The 21,071-nt window shown below is 47.6% G+C and overlaps 2 protein-coding genes across 6 annotated transcripts in view; one reads left to right on the top strand and one right to left on the bottom strand.

The window, feature by feature from the left end:
* Tstd2 (thiosulfate sulfurtransferase like domain containing 2) overlaps nt 1–5,178 on the top strand; it is a 62,302-nt gene extending 57,124 nt beyond the window's left edge. Inside the window, exon 11 of the mRNA XM_078047853.1 lies at nt 849–5,178. Within this exon, the coding sequence (XP_077903979.1) occupies nt 849–963 (115 nt within the window). The 3' untranslated portion in view covers nt 964–5,178. The remainder of the gene's footprint in view (nt 1–848) is intronic.
* Nucleotides 1–21,071, bottom strand: part of Tmod1 (tropomodulin 1) — a 77,379-nt gene that overhangs the window by 31,721 nt on the left and 24,587 nt on the right. For 2 of the 5 annotated variants that reach the window (XM_005326305.5, XM_078047856.1), the window contains exons 3-4: nt 8,330–8,486; nt 3,820–3,939 (exon numbers count right to left, since the gene is read on the bottom strand). The exons of 1 other annotated variant lie outside the window; for it this stretch is intronic. In XM_005326305.5, the coding sequence (XP_005326362.3) occupies nt 3,820–3,939; nt 8,330–8,486 (277 nt within the window). The remainder of the gene's footprint in view (nt 1–3,819; nt 3,940–8,329; nt 8,487–21,071) is intronic. 2 more of the 5 variants (XM_078047855.1, XM_040286078.2) reach the window with 2 other exon arrangements.

Below are 21,071 nucleotides of genomic sequence, written 5' to 3'. Positions count from 1 at the left end.
GCCCTGTCAAACCCCCCACCTCCACTTTCCAGGGAGATGGTTTGCCAAGACCTTTTGGCAAGGATTCTCCTGGTTTCTAAGTTAGTATTTCTGCTTATGAGGTCACTAGTAGTCCTGGAGTTCTAGAACATCTCCTCAACCTGGGAATTCTTTTTTTGGGGGGTGGGGGACAGGCAGGGGGCGGATACTGGGGATTGAACTCAGGGACACTTAATCACTGAGCCACATCCCCAGCTCTATCTTGTATTTTATTTAAAGACAGGATCTCACTGAGTTGTTTAGTGCCTCAATGTTGCTGAGGCTGGCTTTGAACTCACCATCCTCCTTCCTCAGCCTCCCAAGCACCATTGCACCCCGGCTCTACTAGGAAATTCTAAGGACCCATCACATATGTGCTAGGAGGTACTATGTGTCAATAGCAGGCCTAAGGAGGGGTAAAACCATTTGGCAGCTCAGAAGAAATTAAGGTGGAAGGAAAGAGGAAAGAGGGAAGGAGGAGAGAGGGAGGGAGGGAGGAAGAGGGGTCCAATGTGGCACCTGGTGGTCCTGAAGCCAGTGCTGCCTTAGCTAGCCCTAGGTAGGAGATGGGGACCTTCTCTCTCACTTGGTCCTGGGTGCTCCATGTCACCAGGAGGGAGCAATGGAAGAAAACAGCACTTCCACACGGTCTGCTGCTTTGTTCTTTGTAGTTACGGCAAAGCTGAATTTAGCACTGGGGGACTTGATTTCTTTCTTTCTTTCTTTTTTAGTTTTTTTTTAAGTCTAGATCTTCCTCAAAACTCAAAAAGAACTATTTTTGAACTCAGAAAAAGAACATTGAGTTCTGCTTCCTCTCTCTGCCTTGGCAGGCCTCACTCGTTTGTGATTCCACTCGTGATGCAGCGTGAGCTCGCATACATGCCCGGCTTCTCCAGCTGCCTATGGCTTCAGCGGACAGCTGCAAGATGTGCACCTGCATCCTAGGAACAGGTGAGAGAAAGTGGCTCTGGCCCAGGACTTCAGTGCCCAGATAAGCACCACTATGAGAGTCTAGGACAAGGGCCTGAGGGCATGAAAATAGCCAGGGGATGATCTGGCCAGGAGCCACAGAGCTAGGGCTGGCTGACTGTCCTTGGGGGCAGGTGGCCTGAGGGTGGGCCTCATTTGTCATATCACATTTTCCAGGTACTTGTTTAAGTTCGCTCCATGAGGATAGGAAACGGGCTGTTCTCTTAGGATTATTTCACCAGAGCCTAGTTTGAGGCATGGTACATAGTAGGTAGGCAGGCCCTGGGAACATAGTGCTTACTGTGTGCATGAGAGACCAAAGCTTGGGATGATAGAAGGTACCATCCCTACCTGGGAGTGAACTAGAGGTGACCTCTAGACCCTGGGTCCCCTTAGTTTCTTCGTTTGGTGAGTCACCCCACTAATGGCTTCAGCCACACCCTTCTTGAGAATGGAGCCACACCCACACCACCATGGCTCTTGGTGCCTCCAGCCACCAAGCCTGGCATCATCTGGGCCCTCCAACTTCCAACCCAGTGCTAGGAGCAACTGGTCTCTGGTATGAAACTGGGACAACGACAGAATTTGCTTCATGGGATTGTTGTGATCACTAGAAGCAACAGAAGGCTGAGAGCGACCCACACAGCACCTGGGACCCAGGTGGTGCTCAGCAAATATCCCTCCCTTCCAATGGCATTTCTACCTTTCAAGAATCTGGGGACATCCAGTTAGTACTGGGCTGAATACACAGCCTCAGCTCCCTCACAGACATCAGAAGGGCATGGTATCATGGGCAAATAATAAAAACGAGCCCAGCAGCAACAAAAGGAAAGAGAAACAGCTTCAAGAAAGCAACCCAGAAACTTCACCCAGTGCTGTGGATCTGTTTTGGCTCAGGCATGGGCAGGAGCCCTGGTTCTGACAGCGGTCATTTGATAATCCCCTGGAGCTGCCTAATGAGTGGAGTGATGTCATGCAGGGTGATTGCAGGAGAAAGTCCAGGATAAAAACAGCTCCAGGGCGAGTCAGCCTGGGGTTGCAGGACCAGGGCATCAGCACTCCTCTGCATGGGCTCCTTCAAGAGGACCCCGGCTGGGGAGAGGTTGGTTGAACACATGGGCATCACGGGCCATCTGATATGACTTGTGCAGCTTCTGACAAAACAAATTCTCAACTGCACAGCAAACTAGGTTCCTGAGTTCAGTGTTCCCTTCCCCTCTGGGGAGAGCTCTCCGTCTCCCTGCTCTGCAGTGTGAATGGAAGCCACTCTCCCAGCCCATGTCCTTTGGCTGCTGCCCTTGGTCCTTCTGCACACTTCCTGTCTCCTCAGGAAAGGGCTGCTTGTACTCAGGGCCACACACCTGCTCTCTCCCTTCACTCCTCAGGCCTCTGAAACCTGGCTTCCCCTGCCACTGCTCAGGGTCACCCTGGCCTGTGTTTGAAGAGTTGAAGTTGCTGCCCTCCTTCCATGGCCCCCCTGCTGCAGATGAGCGCCCTCCCCAGCTCCCTTCCCTGCCCGGAATGCCTTCAGGAGTCACGCACAGGCATCCTGGAGAAGCCAAGAGACCAGTGGACACGACGAGGTGGACAGCTGCTGCCCCACCCAGTCCCTGGCCTGGTACCTCAGAGACTCTCCACTGGCCTGAACCCTCCTTCTGCCTCCTGGCTCTTGGGTCAGGTCTGCCCATCTTGTCTTGGCCTCTGGTTTCCAGCCCATTATGGTTAATGCCACCATGCTAGGTTGGCCCCTAAAGTCTCCTACCCCAGCCTGGCACAAGCCTCCCCAGAGCCCAGGCCCCATCTGCCATTTGCTCTTCTTGGAGTTTGGCAACACTAATCATGCCCAGATCTTTGTCCCAAAGAGGGACTCCTTGCAGAACTCCAGAACTTTGTGACAACTATCCCCTTTGGGTGGCTCAAGGCACCTGAAATGTCACAGGCCAGAAATGTTTCCCTTACTGCTGTTCCTCCTTTATTACAGTCACCAAAAGCCACTTAGTCTCTGGGGCCAACTCTTCCCTGGACCTCACTTACAGTTGGTCCCCTCCTTTCCTCTGTCCTGCCTCTGCCCTCAGAATCTCCACTCCCTGACTTCTTCCCACCACCACCTGTGTGAGGGTTAGCAGCCCCAGAGTCTTCAGGAAGAAGCCCACCCCTCAGTGGGGATGGAACAGGAGCTAGGTAGAAAGGTGAGCAGCAAAGGACTCTGGACATCTGCCACCTTCTGGAGTTTTCCAGGCTGTGTGTGAAGATGATATGGCAACACACATCAGAGGAATGAGGCACACATTGGAGGTATGTCTGAAGTATGAGACACAAGGGGGACACTCTCAGCCCTGCTCAAAACTTAAAACCAAGTGTCTTCACTCTGATCCTTTTGTGAGTCTCCCAAACCAGTCACGCCAGGCCCCCTTTGTTTCCCTCTACTTTCTTTCCGGGGCTTGTACAGGATGTGATACAAGTGGCCGGGAAAGGCCCTGCACTGGCCCTCTCTGGGAAACATTCCTGTCTCTCTGGGGGAGGGGGTCTCATGGCAACAAGTGGCTCTGTGATATGATGGGCTCAAATGGTTTTCTCTCTCCCCCTCATCTTGATAATGGATATGCACCCCCTCCCTTCCTGTGCTGGGGATTGAACCCAGGACCTTGCACCCGTCAGAAAGTGCTCCACCCCTGGGCTCCACCCCTACCCTGAGAAAGGAGTTTTATCTTAACACTTTGGTCTCCTTGTAGAAATAGAAGGTGTCCTGTTAAAGTGAACCAAACAAGGGCTCCCTGCAGCTGTGAATAAACCCTCTGGAAGGCACTGGGAGGCTTCTGGAAGGCCCCTCACCTGCAATGTCACAGAGTTCCGCATCCGAGGCGTTGGCCAAGGCCTCCTCCAGCTCGGGCTCTAGCGTCACGCTTTCCAGCACGGGATCCACGGGCTTCTGCTTGGGGACCCAGATCTTTCCTGTGAATACACATGGTGTCTGTCAAGGTGTGTGACCATGTTCAGACCACCTTTGACACTGGCCCTGGTGGACCATGGCAGAGTGCCGTGGAGAGGGGGTCCTTTAGGCTTCTCCCTCCAGAAAACAGCTTCCCCAGAGACTAGGGATCCCAACATGGCACCCCTCACTCGCACTTGAAAAGAAGGGTTTTATAACTTGGTCAAACTAAACCATTCTGTTCAAGCATCAGTCATGACTTTAAACCACCTGCAAGCAAGAAAAAATACAAGGGAAAATAATAGAATAAAATAGGGATGCCTTAACTAAGGGCTCTCGTGTAAGAGAAAAAGTTGTAAACATTCCTAAACAAAATAAATAAAATACACTCAGATGGTGGAAAGACAAAAAGGGGGATGGGGTGCAGCTTATGGGTTAGGGTGCTTGCCCAACATGTGTGAGACCCTGGATTTGGTCCCCAGCAACACACACACACATACTCACACAACACAAAAAGGGAGCAAAAATACACACTTGCCTCTTGGGACATTCTATTTTTAAAGTGTCAGGCTCATGACAGAATGAGGGAGTAAAGTGGGAGACGTGCAAATGCCCGCTGCTGGTCCACTAGTGAGCACTGTTGGAGAGGTGAGGGTGCCCCACCCCCAAGGGGTGCCAGGGGCTCTTAAAGTGTGCTGAGGGTAGCTGCTTGGGATGAAGAAGGAAAATGCCCAAGACACGTGTGTGAAGAATTAAATTTCACAAACAGCATGTTAAGGTCTTTGTGTCCCCAAGTTCAAGCGTTAGAAACCTCATCCCCAAGTTCCTGTGTTCATGGTATTTGGAGGTCATTAGGAGTGGATGAAATCACAAGGGGAGGGACCTAATGGTGGTATTAGTGACTTCTTCTTTTTTTTTTTGGTACTGTTTGAGCCCAGAGTTGCTCGACCTCTGAGCCACATCCCCAGCCCTTTATATTTTTTATTTAGAGACAGGGTCTCGCTGAGTTGCTCAGGGTCTTGCTAAATTTGCTGAGGCTGGCTTTGAACTTGTGATCCTCCTGCCTCAGCCTCCTGCGCCACTGGGATTACAGGTATGCACCACTGTGCCTGGGTGTTAGTGACTTCTTAAGAGACCTGAACTAGCACACTTGCTCTCTCTCATCATGTGATATCCTCCACCATGTTACACTGCAATCAGGAGGCCCTCACCAGCTCATGGACTTCGAGCCTCTAGAAATAAATTTCTCTTCTTCATAATTATCCATTCAGTCTGTGGTATTCAATTATAGCTCTAGAAGATGGACTGAGACTAAAACTAATCCCATGTGTGCGTGTGTGCGTGTGTGTGTGTGTGTGTGTGTGTGTGTGTGTGTGTATGTGTTTCATGCAATAATAATAGAATGCTTCTTATGTGCCAGACACCTTTCTAGGGACTGATGAGCAGCAGTGACCAAGACTTTCAATAGCTGACAAGTTATTGAAAGGAGACAGAGAATAAACATGAGCACTCATGTGGCATTAAGCATCATGAACACAGGAAGACACAGCCAGGCAAAGGACTAGGAAAAGCCAAGGTGTAAGGCGGAGGAGGTGGCATCGTCATTTTGAAGACTTCACTGAGATGACGGCCTGTGATGTGGGACCTGTCCGAAGTGGGGAAAGGAGCCCCTGAGGTGAGAGACAAGATGAAGAGACTCACTTTGACTGCTGCTATTCAACCCTGTCCTGGGAGCTCTAGTCAGAGTAAAGACACGAGAAAAACAGATGGAATTCAAGCTGAGAAGAAAGAAGGAAAATTATTTCTGTTTGTATATGACATATTCTTATATGGAGAAAAACCTTGAATTTCCACATACAAAAATCTGTAAAAACTAATAAATTCAGGAATGTTGCATGGTATAAGATCAATGGACAAAAATAAGTGGTGTTTCTGCACATCAACAACGAACCATCTGAAGAGGAATTCAAGAAAACACTTGCATTTACGATAGGACCCAAAGAATCATGTGCTTATGGATAAACTTACATTGAAAACTACAAAAATTGCTGAAAGAAATCAAAGAAGATCTAAATAAATGCAAAAATATCTTGAATTAATGGATTAAAAGACAATATTATTAAGATGGCAGTGTGATCCACATGATGTACAGACAGATTCAATGGAATTCTTATCAAAAATCCCAATGACCTTTTTTTGCAGAAAAGAAAAAGCCAATCCTTAAGTGCATATGGAATTGCAGGGGTCCACAAATAGACAAAACAATCTTGAAAAAGACAAAATTAGAAGACTTATTAATTTCAAAACTTAACTACAAAGCTAATGTGATACTCGTGTAAGGATAGACACATAGACTATGAAATCAAATTGAAAGTCCAGAAATAAAGTTGAACATCCATAGCAAATTGACTTTCAACAACTGTGCCAAATCCATTCAATTGGAAAGAATCATTTCTGAGTTCTGGCAGAACTGGATATTCACATGCAAATGAAGAGTTGGACCCCTACCTCACACCATACACAAAATCAAATTCAAAGTGGATTAGTGACCTGAATATAAGAGCTAAAACTACAACATTCTTAGCAGAAAGCAAAAGCATGATCTTAGGATAGTCTTCATGATCTTAGGATTGGCAATGGAGACTTAAATACAACAACAAAACTACCAGCAACAAAAGGAAAAAAGATCATACTTCATCAAAATTTAAGTTTTACACATTAACGGACACTATCAAGAAAGTACAAAGACAACATACAGAGTGAAATTAAATATTCACAAACTATATATAAAGAGTCTAGTACCCAGAATATAGAAAGAACTTTTACAACCCAACAACGAAAAGACAAACAACCCAACTTAAAAATGAGTGAAGGACTGGAATAGACATTTCTTCAAAGGGGATATACATATGGCCAATGAGCCCAGGAAAAGATGCTTCATTAGGGAGATGCAAATGGAACCACAATGAGAAACCACTTTACACCCATGAGCAGGACTAAAAAAAGCAGGAAATGAGTGTTGGCAAGGATGTAGAAAGTTGGATCCCTTATATATTGCTGGTGGGAGTGAAAAATGGAACAGTTGCTATGGAGAACAAGGTTGGGAGTTCCCAAAATTTAAATATAGAGTTACCATATGATTCGTCAATTCCACTCTTAGGTATATATCCCAAAGGACTGAAAACAGACATTCAAACAAATACTTGTACAGGAATGTTCAATGCAGCCAAAGGGTGAAATCACAATAGCCAAAAGGTGAAAACAACCAAGATGTCTATCAATCAGTGGATGAATGGATAAACAAATTATGGAATATCATTTAGTCATAAAAAGAAACCAAGTACTGAGACATACTACAATATGCATGAGTTGTAGAATATTATACTAGTTGATAGAAACCAGATACAAAAAGTCATGTACTGTGTGATTTCATTTATAGGAAATATCCAGAATAAATAGTTCATAGAGTACTTGCCAGGGGCTGGGGAGATGGGGTGGAGTAGTGGAGGAAAGGGGATACCTGGTTAGTTCTGGAGAAATGACAGTGTTTTGGGTCTAGATAGGGGTGGTGGTTGTGACACTGTGGGTGTACTAAATGCACTGAATTTTTGCCTTTAAAATGGTTAATTTTATGTCATGTAAATTTTACGTCAATTGAAAAAAAGAAACAACCCTGTTCACTTGGGCTGTTGATGAAGCACAGCTTGAAGAGGAGAGAGAGTGGAGGTGGGGAGATGGTCACAGGGTTGGTGTGACAGTCCAGGTGAGAGATCATAGTGACTTGGGCCAGAAGCACAGGGTGGATGTGGGGAGGGAGCAGGAAGTACATAGAGAAATGTCCAGGAAGATCTTCACTAAAACGAGACCAGAACTTATTTTCAATGGCAGAAATTATTTTGACTTGCTTTGTTTTATTTTTTAAATTGTTCACAGTAAATATCAATGGCATCTACAGGCAAAATACACAATGGGGGCCCTGGAAGGCGCACAGGCAGGAGAGCCTTTCTGCTCCCTGGGGACTTCTAGATGCATCCTGGACTGGAGCATCTGGACAGACAGATGAAGGGAGGGAAGGGCCGGGGCCCTCTCTCTGGTTCCTCATATGCACAGGGTGGTCCTTGGTTAGGCCTCACGTCCTGGGAATGATTTCCTCTTTCACTCTCAATGGGATCTAGGTTTGGATGAAAAATGGCCAGGACACTCCAGCCAAAAGGGACCAGGGGAGAAGTGTGGCTGCTCCAGGTGGGGTGTCTTTCCTCTGTTCACCCCCAAACTTAACCAAATCCACACCATACATCAGGGCCATAGGAACTGGGACTTGTCTCCTGGCCAGTCAGGGAGGGGCCTGGCACATAGTGGGCCCTCGGCCACACCTAGGAATGATGTATGCACAAGAATGACATCACTCAGTACCTCGTTTCTCCCCCGTGTAGGGGACCAGGTCTTCTCGATCCTTAAACTCCTTTGCTTGCTTTTCCAAGTGATCCAAGAGCTCCTCTCTTCTAAAGGGGCCCGTGGGCGCCTTGGTGGTCTGATCCTTTTGCCTCAGGCCTGCAGGCAGCAGAGCATTCTAGATGCAGGTTGTGGAGGTAGGAGAGGGAGCAAGAGAGAGAAGGAGAGAGAGAGCAGTCAGCTGCTGAAGACTCGCAAATCTCTAGGAACTCATCCTGGACCAGTGGGGACCCCAGAGCTATAGACTCCATCCAAGTCTCTCTTTCTACATGCAAAGAATCTGAAAGCCCAGGAGCAGCAGGGACTTGTCCAAGGTCAATCCACATCCCAGATGAAGGGCAGACAAAGGCTATCTCTTAATTCTCTGGTTTCCCTGTCTCAAAAGTTTCCGAAGGTGAGGGCTGAGGGTTCAGGGTGACTGACATAGGCTGAGCCCAGAGGGAGTGTTCAGAGTGTCACTAGAGAAGTAAATAAGATTGGGCTGGGGCTGTAGCTCAGTGGCAGAGCACTTGCCTAGCATGTGTGAGGCACTGGGTTTGATCCTCAGCACCACATTAAAAAATAAATAAAGGCATGATGTCCAACTACAACTATTAAAAAAAATTTTAAAAAGAAGTAAATAAGACTAAGTTGTGTTTGGATGTATGAACAATAGCAGTTTGTGTTTCAAGTGTTGGAAAGAGAAGCCAAAGGGGGTTGAGGGAGGACTCAAATGCAGAATCAGGTGGAAAGAGGCAGAATCACCAAACGCAATCCAAAAGCCCAGCAGAGCTGTGAGGAGTTCAAGGTGCCTCTGGCTGTAGCGCCTGTGGCTCTCCCATAGGTTACTTCCAGCCTCCAGCAGGTCTGTGCTTGTGACATGCTGGTTGTTAAATATTTTGAACGTTGCCCCTGGAGATGGGTCTCCAAGAAAGATAGCATCCACCAATTGGGTGCTTGCTCTCTTTCAAACATGGGCAGGCTATTAAGCATGGGCTTCCCATGGAAGCAGATTCCCCATTAGGGTAGATTTCAATCACCCCAATGGGCTTCCCTTTAATTCAACCCCCCCAAACCTTTGAGAGGCAAAGATGTTAATAACCGTGAGGATGCTCAGAGATCCCCCTCCCTCCAGAACAAGCAAAGATTTGCCCAAGGAATTTCAGGGACAAATCAGAACAAAAGTCGTCTTAGAGGTCATCTGCATTTCTAATTCTTCTGACCCCCTTGCACTCATTCAGAGAGCTAGAGGAGGACACCTGAGGTGCAGGTGTGCAACTTCTTGCTGCACCCACAAATTCACTAAATTGGAGTCATTCCATCTCAAATCTTGGTACCACTTATCTTCCCTCACTCACAAACTCTCCTGAAATCCCCCTCTGACAAGGGCACAAGAGGCATTTAAAGATGGCTGCGTGCCTGACACCCAGAGAGATGATGCTGGGAGGAGAGGCCACCTTGAACAGACGTGGAATTTTTGCAAGTTGTTTTACCACCGTCTACCACCACACCATGTGTAAGCAAAAGTAGAGGCTGCAAGACGGGGTGGGGGAGGAGGGGGGAATCACTGCCTGGGGGGGGGGGGCATAGGTGAGCAGGCCTGCACAGCAGAGGTCAGGTAAGGGCCTCAAGGGTGGTGCAAACAGATTAAGGCCACAGGTCGGGAGAGTCTAGGAGCTGGAGGATGTAGTGAGAGGGTGACTATAGGTAGAAAATCAAGCCTAACAGAGCATCAGGAATGTGTGATGCCAACTGCACCCTGAAGCAGCAGTTCTCACACACTGTCTGCCACATCAGACAGGCTCCCAGCAGAGCCAGGCTTCGCAGACAGGTGCAAGGTTAGAGGGGACTTCCTGCAGCTAGTTCCTTCTGTCCCATGGCAGGGGGCTTACTGTGTGATTGAGGGCCACCTCACTGCCCTGCAAATGTCTGTATGTGCTTGTCCAAAATGATTCATCCAACCGTTCTGAGACATGCCTGCACTTCACAATTGACCCGACCTAAGGCTCAAGTGCTGACTCAGAATAACAATGACCCAACTATATGATGGGGCTTGGCCTCTAAGCTCAATGCTGCAGTTTCTATGGCGGCAGAATGTGAATAGTGATAGTGACTCCCTTGTAGGCGGGTTGAGAAAGTTAAATTAGACAATGCAGGCAGAGTGCTCAGCATGGTGCCTGGTGTAATGAACACCCCCAAAGTGTGACTTAGGGCTGTTGTTATAGCATCAGTTCAAGTACATCTTGACAGGAGACTGGTTACCCAGATATGTTGCTAAGAGAGAATTAATGATCCAAATACATTTGAAGTTCAAAATATTTGAATATGAGCATGTGAGATTTCATGCAAATATACAACAAATTAAGGATTGAAAGCAGGTGCTTGGGTTTTCTCAAAAAATCTCAAGGGGATGCCCATAGATTGTCATTGCCACGAGGGTAAGATGGCAGTAAGGGGCTGGGACACATTCTGGCTTGCCCAAAGGCTCAGTATTGTGATGGAAGAAATTTAAAAAGTTGGAAACTGGTTTGCTAACTTGCACAGCTTTCCAAATCTCTGTGATGGATGCCACCGATCCAGACAGCTAGCTTTCTCAACCTCAGCACAATCAACATTTTGAGCTAGATGCTTCTTTTGTGTAGGCTGTGCTATACACCTAGACTGCAGCAGCCTCTCTGGTCTCTACCTCAGAGATGCCAGTAGTAGCACCCTCCCCCACCCGTCTTGACAACCAAAAATGTCTCCAAATACTGAGATGTCCTCCAATGCTGAGAACAACTGCATTGAACTGAAGACATATAATTATAACAAGGGAATAAAAACATTTTAGTTGTTTTATTTAAATGTTTATTGAAAGAAGTTGACTTTTAAAAACAAAAATATCAAAATTGAACATAAAACATAAAATTTGAACATATATGCCTCATTAGGAATTGAAGTCTATTTTCTTTCCATTAAATAATATGTATGTTTAAAGAATTATGATTTTCAACTGAAACCATAACAGCTGCATAGTTGTTACATTCCTGATTATCACTTTAGCTTGTTTTCAAAAATAGTATGTGACCTCACACTGTATGTAAATATTAACTCAAATTGGATCAAAGACCTAAATGTAAGAGCTGAAACTATTAAACTCCTAGAAGAAAACATATGCATAAATCTTTGTGACTCTGGATTAGGCAATAGTTTCTTAGATATGACACAATACAATAAACAACAAAAGAAAAAATATATGTCTTGGACTTCAACAAAATTAAAAACACTTGTGCTTCAAAAGACATCAGTGAAATGACAGATTGGGAGAAAATATTTGTGAATCGTATATCTGATAAGAGCCTAGTGGCCAGGATACATAAATTTCTCTTATGACTCAATGACATAAGGCAAATAAATTAAAAAAATAGGCATGGTACTACACTCTTGTAATCCTAGCAACTGGAAGGGCTGAGGCATGAAGATCCACAAGTTCAAGGCCAGCCTCAGCAACTTAGCAAAATCCTCTCCCAAAATAAAACAAAAAGGGCTGAGGATACAGATCAGTGGTAAAGCATCCTTGACTTCAATCCTAAGTACTATAAAGGAAACAATAACAACAACAACAACAACAACAAAAAGGAATGAAGTACTACAACATAAAGGAACCTTAAAAACATCATAGTAAGTGAAAGAAGCCAGGTACAAAATGTCCATAATATATGATTCCAGTATATGAAGGGTCCAGAATAGTTGAATGTATAGAGACAGAAAGCAAATTGAGGGTCGCTGGGGCTATGGATGGAACTCTGACCCTACAAAATCCACATGCTGAAGTCTTAACCCCCAATGTTTCGATATTTGGAGATAGGGCCTACATGGAGGTAAGCAAGGATGGATGAGGTCACCGGGATGGAGCCCTGAGCCAATGGGATTAGTGTTCTTGATAGAAGAGAACCTGAAAGCTTGCTGTGGGCCCTCCCAGCCCCCTGCCATGAGAGAACAGAGTGAGAAAGTGGGAAGAGACTCTCTGCCAGAGACCAACCCTGCTGGGCCCTGACCTGAGGCCTCCCAGCCCCTGAGCTGTGAGGAAGTAAGCCCCCACATTCTGTGGTATTCTGCTATGGCAGCCTGAGCTGAGGAGGAGAGCTGGTAGAACTTAGGGGGATGGGGAGCAGCAGCTCATGGGTATGAAGTTTCTTCTGCAGTGCTGAAAATGTTCTAAAACTGACTGTGTTGATGATCGTACAACTCTGAGTATACTAAAAAAAGCTGAATTGTACATTGCAGATGGAATAATTGTAGGGTGTGTGAATTATATTTCAGAAAAACTCTTGTTTTTAAAATGTCGTATGTTATCTAGGAAAGAATTATCCAAATGGCTAATACAATCACTAACCTGAATGGTCATGGGATGCTGGGAACAGAAGGCTCTTCCTGTGCCAGGGCCAAGGGTGACGGTGAGTCTGGCGGGCTAGAGCAGCCCCCACTGACCATGGTGCCTGATCTACAGTGTGACATGCCTGTCTGTAAATTAGCCATGGAGGAGCCATGGATGAGAGAACCCCGAGTGGGGTTTCTCACACTGAGGTCCTAACCAGACCCAGGCTCACCAAGAGCTCTCACAGGTATTTTGTCATTGGCTCTGACCTGGAGGGTATTTCATGATCGTGTATATGTAGAAATGTCTCTTTCATTTCTTTATTTCCTATTTGTTCAACAAACATCTACTGGTAAGTATTGTGCCCAGACAGTGTGCTAAGAGGTATGGCCATGACCACACCCAAGCTCTCGGATGTGCAATGGTAGGTCCTGGGGGAGGGAATGGGGGAGGTGAAGTAAATTAGAGCAAAGTCTCAATTACATGCAGTGACTCAAGCCCAAGTGATCTTCCTGTCACCCCACAGGCAGCCTAGTGTGTGTTTTAAGGAGGAGGGATTCCCAGATGCTCACAACTTAGCCTAAAGTTATAGTTGTTATCACTTGGGGGTAGTGGGGACTGCGGTGCAGTAGGGCTTTCGTGCCCCACACTACCCAGCACCAGTGATTGTTGTTCTGTAGGAACATGGATGGTGTTATTAGATCTGCTTGTTTTTATGTGAACTCACTTGATTTAAAAGTATTGACATGTGGCCCAAACATTTCCAAAACAATGTTCAGGCCAAATGAAACACTGCAAGCCAGACTCAGCTCATGTGCTGCCATTAGGGTCCTATCAGACTAAGATTCCATGTTGAGGAGGTCAAGATAGTCATTTGCTTGTTCCACAAACATCTATGGGCTGTTCTACCCTCTCCAGGCACCGGCTAGAGGAAGAATGACGTGTATACATGATTTATTTTTAATTTTTTATTTTTTGTGCTGGGGATTTAACCCAGGGATGCTTAGCCACTGAGCCACATTCCTAGCCCATTTTTTATTCTTTTTATTTTGAGAAAGGGTCCTGATAAGCTGCTTAGGGCCTCACTAAGTTGTTGGGGCTGGCTTTGAACTTGCAATCCTCCTGCCTCAGCCTCCTGAGCTGCTGGGATTATAGATGTGCACCACCATGTTTGGTTTATGCATGATTTTTTAACTAAGAAATTTTTAAATTAAAAAAACAAATGAAGAAGCAAAAATTCAAATATGTTCTTGGAAATGATCATGGGGAAAAAAGTTCGGCAACTCTTCCTGTAGTTCCCAACTTCTGGTTTTAAAATGGTGACCTCCTTTTCAATGTTGTAACACATTAAAACTCCAACTACAGTTGGAGAGATTAATCTTAGTCTAACTTTCACACCCATGCTCTGGAGTCCAGTTGAGCAAAGGACAACAGAAACTTTGACACATCCTCAACTGTACTGTCAGGGTCCTGCACACCCTTGCAAACAAGAGCCAGTATGGCTAAAGAAAAAGTCCCTGTACAAATATCACTGCTATAGATAGTGAGGGATGTGTGAAAAGCCATCCTGGCTAGAACAACTGTGGGCCTGTTCAGGTGTTCAAGCACACAAGCACACACTTACGCACACATGCACACACACATGAGCACACATGCACACAAACGACTGTGCATGCGCACACAAGCACACACACATGTGCACACACATGCAATGTTTTAAAAGGATCATAGACTCTTGGTAGCTGGGTGGTACAAAGCCCTAAGAGGTCCTCTAAGCCAAGTTTCTCACTTTTTCACTTGGGGAAACTGGAGCTTAAAAAGCTGAAGTACTTGCCCGAAATCACACAGTTTGATAGCCGTAGAGCCAGGAAGCCTGACTTTACAAACAGATGACACTGTGTGCAGTTAGTATGCTCAAGGGTCAATATGGCTATTTTCAGACTGGTGGCTAGTCACACATAAAATATCCCTTATTGGGCTGGGGATGTAGCTCAGTGGCAGAGGGCTTGCCCTGCATTTTTGAGGTCCCATGTTTCATTCCCAGCAATGAAAATAATAATAAAAAAATCACTTAGCCCGATTCTTTAAAGTCACAACAACCAAAAAGTGATTAGATCTCTTTTCCCAAATAAATCAACCATGTCTAAGAACAAGGAGATGTAAACCGTGCTTCCCTCAACCAGCACCAGGCGTGCTGGGTGCTTGTTCTGTGCCTGCACCACACATGACCCCTTAAAAGAGAAGGAGGGCCACAACCTCAGTGTTAGGCACCGGGAGAAGCTAAGAGCCAGGGAGGGCCAGAGCCTTGCTTGAGGTCACATGCTGGACCCTGACCCAGGACTGTAGACTTCATTCCTTGACAGACATTCCATCCCTACTGACTGTTTCCCTTAGCAGAGGATGCTGGAAACTGGGCGTGGCCCTGTGTGAGAGCCAGGTCCCCTCTCCAAGTTAGAAGACAGGGCTCTTCCTCATGGAGCTAATGTCCCTCTACAGGGGAACAAAATGAGGCTCAGAGGCTCAGTGGGAGTTTCTGTTCTCAAAACTCCCACCCACATCTCCCGCTTGTCCTATTTCAAACAATTTGCCCTGTGCTTTTGCCCTCCTGTCTCCCCTCTGCCACATCAGGCCATATCAGGACAGGCAGGGCTGAGCTTGCTCATGCCCCAGCTGCAGAATCTTGACGTCATAGATAAAGGGGACAAGTAGGACTGAAACCTCTCAGGGTCCCTTTCTCTCCAAACATACTCCCACACCGACACATACATTCTGGACCTCTTCCTGTTTTTGGTTTCTTTTTGGAAAGAGCTGGGCCTTTGGCTCAGCCACCCTGACCTTACTGAAGGGCTGGTGAAACGCACCTTCCATGATCAACTTCATAAGACATCAGTGCTGGCCTCTGAAGGCCCCCAGGGCCCAAGGCCAGTATTCGTTTGCAGCAGGACCTACTGGACATAGCAGCATACTTCATCTGACTCTGGTGCTCATGGCATAGAAAGCTTCTCTGCCCTATTTTCTCCTAATCCTCATGCAAGAAAGAAAAGTTCCCTATTGGGCTGGGCATGGGCCTCCTGAGACAATGGGTGCACAATCCCTGCTCACCGCCAGAGAGGAGGCACCTCACCCAGCATGGTCACCTTACTCGGCCCTGAGCTTCCTGGAGGAAGTGGTTCCCTGGGCCTTGGCCAGGTGAAGAGAGGGAGTGGGGACCATAGGAAGACAGAAAGTGCAGCATGGGCAGAGGTTGGGCCAATGGCAGGAGCATGGCTTGCACCGGAGCTTGGGTCGGTCCCACCTGAGATAATGAGTGTTCTGAACATCTCCATCTCATGGGCACCACCCTCCTTCAGGCCTTGTAACTCTTGCCAGGACCATCAGACCCACCTCCTGGCTGGTCCTCCAGGCTCAGTTCTCTCCACCTCCACCCCATTCCCCTCCAGCAGCTGGCCACACCTTGGTGACATGTGTGCTGACCCCAAGTGCTCCTGGAGGCTCAGCAGCTTCACTGACCTAGAATCATGACAAAATTCATAAGCCAGGTGCAGAGAGTGCTTCAGGATTTGACCCCGACCTGCTCCTACTCTCCAGCCTCCTGCTCCTCTTCCCTCTGGGAGTGGTCTGGGTTCTGGCCACTTCTGCCCCTCCATGCTCCACAGCTCTGCCCTGTCTCGCACACTGCCATGCCTTGGCTGGGTCTGGTTCTGGGCTGACCCTGCTGCTGCTCTGCATTCCTCTCCAGACTTTTCCCTGGGACCCCTGTTAGGTCTTTGCAGTGACCCACATTGACCTGGTGAGTCTCTTTCCAGACTGCCCTTGGTATCTTGCCAGTTCTTATATACTGCCCACCCTCTGTGGTCCTAGAGTATGTTTAGCCATATCCCTCTCACCAAGGAGAATGGGTGTCCCTCAAGTGCCAGCTGGGACATATTTTGGTCTTTCCTGAATCCATCGTCAAGCACTGGGTGCTAGGAGAGTGGGGTCGGATCATCCATGTCACTCACACAGCACCAATTCTCCAGTGGGGGAAAGGACAGTATTCTAGGACACCCCATAGGCCTACCCCAACTGCTGCCCCTGAGCAAGTCTGGGGGAGGGGACACATGAAAGCTGTTAGAGTGGGGGCTGTGATGGGACTGGGGCTCTCTGAAAGGGATTTTGGGAAATGCTGAGCTAGAGAGTGAGCTCTTTGTGATGTCTTACTTGGGAAATTTGCTTAAATGTTTGCCAACATCTCTTATTTTACCTCAGGGCTTTTGGCAGAGCAGAATATAAGGCCATCAAGCCGACAAACCCATGGTGATGGACTCTAAATTATCCCTGTTGCTCTCTCCTCTTCTTTAGTAAGAAACACACCCCAACTCTTAAGCTGAGCCCTTGGCTACTCAGAGTTAAAGACTACATTACCCAGGATCCCTTGCAGCTAAGTCAAGCCATGATCAGTGATATGAGAAAACAGTGGCAATTACTGGTAATCTTCCTTAAAAGGCACTTGAATTTTGGCTTTTCTCCTTCTCTTCCGCCCCTCCCTTTCCTTCTCTGTCCCTCTATTCTGATGCCTGGGCTGTGGCTCCCACTACAGACCATGGGGATGAGGGCTACACCTTGGCCATGGCAGGGGCTGAGCTGGCTGGACACCGGGTCCTGGAGAGCTTGGGGAGTATGCTCCACACCAGGCCTAGACTGCCTGCCTCTGAACTTGCACTTGAAGGATGAACAAACTACAGCACATGTGACTTTGAGTTTGTTGCTTGAAACCAAGCTGAACCTTGCCTACCACCCTGGATTCTCATCCCAGGGCCATAAGGTCACAGATAGGTCACTGGTACTCTCTGGTTTTAGAGTTCCCCCTGCAAAATGAGGCTCTAAACCCTTTTATTCTGAAACCTTAGAATAAAAGTTTGAACCCCACATGAAATTAGCTTATTGCCCATCAGAGTGACCACGTAGGGCTTCATTGTTTACTTCCATTCAACCAGACAGAGCCTGCATTTTGGAGGTACTGTCAGGGCAGCTGCATCTCCTCCTCTGAGCACTTTCTGCCTGAGAGGCAAACCCAGTGCAGGAAGGAAGATGAGTCAGGGTCTGCAGTGTGGACAAGGCTGTGCTGGGGTTTGGAGGGGAGTCAGCAAGGATCCCATGGGAGGGGACGGGAGTTGGTCCTGGAGACGCGGGAGATGCCAACCTGGAGTGAAGGGCTTCAGGTCCCAGAGGTCTCTTGGGCCATGGGGGCAGACAGGAGGTGGAGAGAAGAGTGGGTGTGAGTGTCCTAGGGCCACAAGACAAGGGTAGAGTGGGACACGCTGCCTGGCCTGATTCGCCCTTGCCCCACCGGGCCCATCCTGGGCACGCAAGGCCGGCCGGCAGTGTTTCTAAGGATGCGTGCCTATTTTTAGAGAAGAGATTTATTTCTTTCCATTTCAACTGTTTACTTCTGTCCTGAGCTTGCGATTCTGCCGGTTTGTGTTACAAGGAAGAACCACGGCCCTGTGGACCAAACTTGGCAGCTCCTAGGATGGCCAAGAGTGTCTTCTGCCTTATAGGATATGCTCTGGGGCACAGGGAGGATGGGTTGTAGGAGTGTGTGGAGCCTGATGAAGAGCCCCACGGTGGGTCAGGAAGCCCCAGGCCCTTGCCCTGGTACTGATGACCTTCTGTGTGACCTTGAACAAGTCCTTTTCCCTCTCTCTATTGTAGGGTCTTATCATTGTTCTGATTTTTCACCACTAAACAGGTAATAATAGTACCTATAGGACCAGTATGAGGATTTGGTGAAAGTCACCAAGTACCAAGTGAAGGACAGGAGTCCAGGACAGACTGTCACTCAGGGTCTTTTACCTATGTACTTGATATGTTCATGCAGGGCATGGGTGGGCAGTACAGTTCCAGGATTTAACCTCCACCATTTCTTCCTGCAATTCATGGCTCCTTGTTTTCAGGACTCTTAGCATGAGGGGTAGAAGACCTGGGGCAGCCTGAGTTGAATCTGTCACTTAAGAGCTAGGTGATCCTCTCAGTATTTGTAGCCTCTAGTTTTACTTGCAGAATGGCATTGACCCCAGCCTGTGAAGATGAACCTAGGGTGCTTCTGGAGGTTTCCTGGGACGATGCCCATGAAATGGGAACATCTGACCCGGCGTGCAAGAACACCTGGACAGAGAATTGCAGCTCTTGTGATTTCCTGATGTTTCTCATTATTGTTTTTGTAGTTATGTTGTATCACAGATTCCCAACAGCTGACTGCCAAATCAACCCATTGGCCCCAATTCTTTTATGAGGTTGGGATTACTCTACTCTCCTGCAAATCCGTTGATCCTTTTTCTGGGAGAATTTTTAAAATATTCTACTTTTTCTCCAAAGCCTCAATAACAATATTTATAGTTAATTTCTTTGTATTAGTGGAGCCTTAATTTATTTTTTTTTGAAAAAAGATTAGTATTTGTGATGAAAATAACATAACATCTTCAAAGGAAATCAAATTGAAAAAAAAAATTGCTGGTGATTCCGAGGTCTGTTCCCCAGGTCCGGTCCCACAGTGCTCACAGGAGTGAGGGTTAGTAGCAGAGGTTTCAGGCCTAGGTGGAAATCCCAGCAGTACCCAGGTTGCATCCTGAGCAGGTTTACTCCTCTCTGTAAGCCTCAGTTTCCCAACCTTTAAAATGGACGAAACACCAAACCCTCACAGAGGACTAAATGAGATAATCCAACAGGGCTCTACCCAGTAAATGTTAAGTATCTACTGATCACATAAGAACTTGTTTCCGGCACAAGTCACCGTGTGGGACTAGTCCCTGAAGCGCTGCTCTGCACACTGCCCATTTTCCCCTCTACCCAGGACAAAGGCGATCTGAACGACAGAGTTGGCTCAGCTTCAGAGCAACATCCACTTAACTCCAGAGAGACGCGAAAGGGCAGATCCTCTGGGGAACCAGTCAACAGCGGATACTTTTAGCACATGAAGCATTCCTTTCCCGCGGGAGTCCAAAACAATCTCATGATAAGCTCGAGTTTTTCCAGAGTGAGAGAAAGTTTGGGGAACTTTTTTTTTTTTTTTTTTTTTAATGTGCTCAAGTTTGGAAACCTCTGCTGCAAACAGAGCTGCTGTCCAACTTCTCGTACTCCATGCTGTCACGTGATGCTGGGGCTTAATTGCATAACCCAAAACGTCACCCTCTGAAGGGCTTGCCGAGTCCAAGCCGGAAGGGCTGGATCGGTCCTTGGGAGAGCTGGAGGGGGCATCTGAGGTCTTTTATCCAACTATGTCCATCGACAGTCAAGGGAACTGAGACCCAAAGAGGGAAAAGCAAGTGCCCAAGGCCAGAATAGAGACAGGACCCAAAGGATCCCATGAAGTCTCAGGCCGCGTGGCTAAGACGTGAACTCCAGAACCATGTCGTGGCTCTGCCACTGCCAAGTTGTGGGACCTTGGACAGGTTCCCCCACCGCTCGGTTTCCTCATCTGTAAAACGGGGATGAGAAGAGCACCTGCCTCAGAAGATTAGGGTGATGGCTGAGTTACATATTCCAAGTGCCCAGAACAGCATCTGCACGTCCCAAGTGTGACACAAAAGTCAACACAGGAGGAGTATGGGGTACAACAGGAGGGCAGCAGCCTGGGCATCAGGGCCCCTGGGTTCTGTTCTGGTTCTGTTTGGACATCTCAGATCTAAGACAGGTTGTTCCCCTCTCTGGGCTCGGCTCCTGCTCTGAGTTGGGGGTTGCATACCCGCTGGTGACTGTCCTCTCACGGCCCACATAACTTTGGCCTCTCCCAGGGCTGTGATTTTGGAGCGGGCCAAGGCAGGGGGAAACTAGAGCTGGAATGTTGAGCTCTCAGAAAGAAGCCCCTACCCCAGGCCTTTCAAAACAGGAATACTGTCTTGCAAATCAGGTAACAGAGATGATCCCAAGTGAAGGGGCCATTGTGTGTTGGGGACAAAAAGCCGGTTTGGCCTGTTATCTCCCATTCGCTCTGGTTTCTTCCTCCACTGAGGGAGAAAGGGGTGTTTGACAATGTCTCTTTAGAAACCCCAGTAATTGAGAATGCCAGGTCTCAGGTGGCCTGTGCCCACTCCCAGACCCACTGGCACAATGGCTCCCCTCCTGCCAGAGTGGACTGTACACACTCTGGAGCCTGCTTGCAACCCGACTCCCAGAGCCCGAGCCCCATGGTGTCACTCTAGTGGTGTGAGTATAGGCAAGCTGGTGGCAATCTGAGCCTCCATGCTCCTCCCTCCATGGGAACCAGCAGAGCCATCCCTGTTAGTCACCTGGACAGCAGAGCTGGCTTCTAAGAGGTACCAAGGCCCTGGGAATTTGCCCCTGAGGCTGGAGAGCCTGATATTTGGCGTGGGGCTCTGTGGGGGATCT

This window comes from Ictidomys tridecemlineatus, chromosome 4 (assembly GCF_052094955.1).
Source record: "Ictidomys tridecemlineatus isolate mIctTri1 chromosome 4, mIctTri1.hap1, whole genome shotgun sequence".
NCBI lineage: Eukaryota > Metazoa > Chordata > Mammalia > Rodentia > Sciuridae > Ictidomys > Ictidomys tridecemlineatus.
This window is presented reverse-complemented; position numbering and strand designations above follow the sequence as displayed.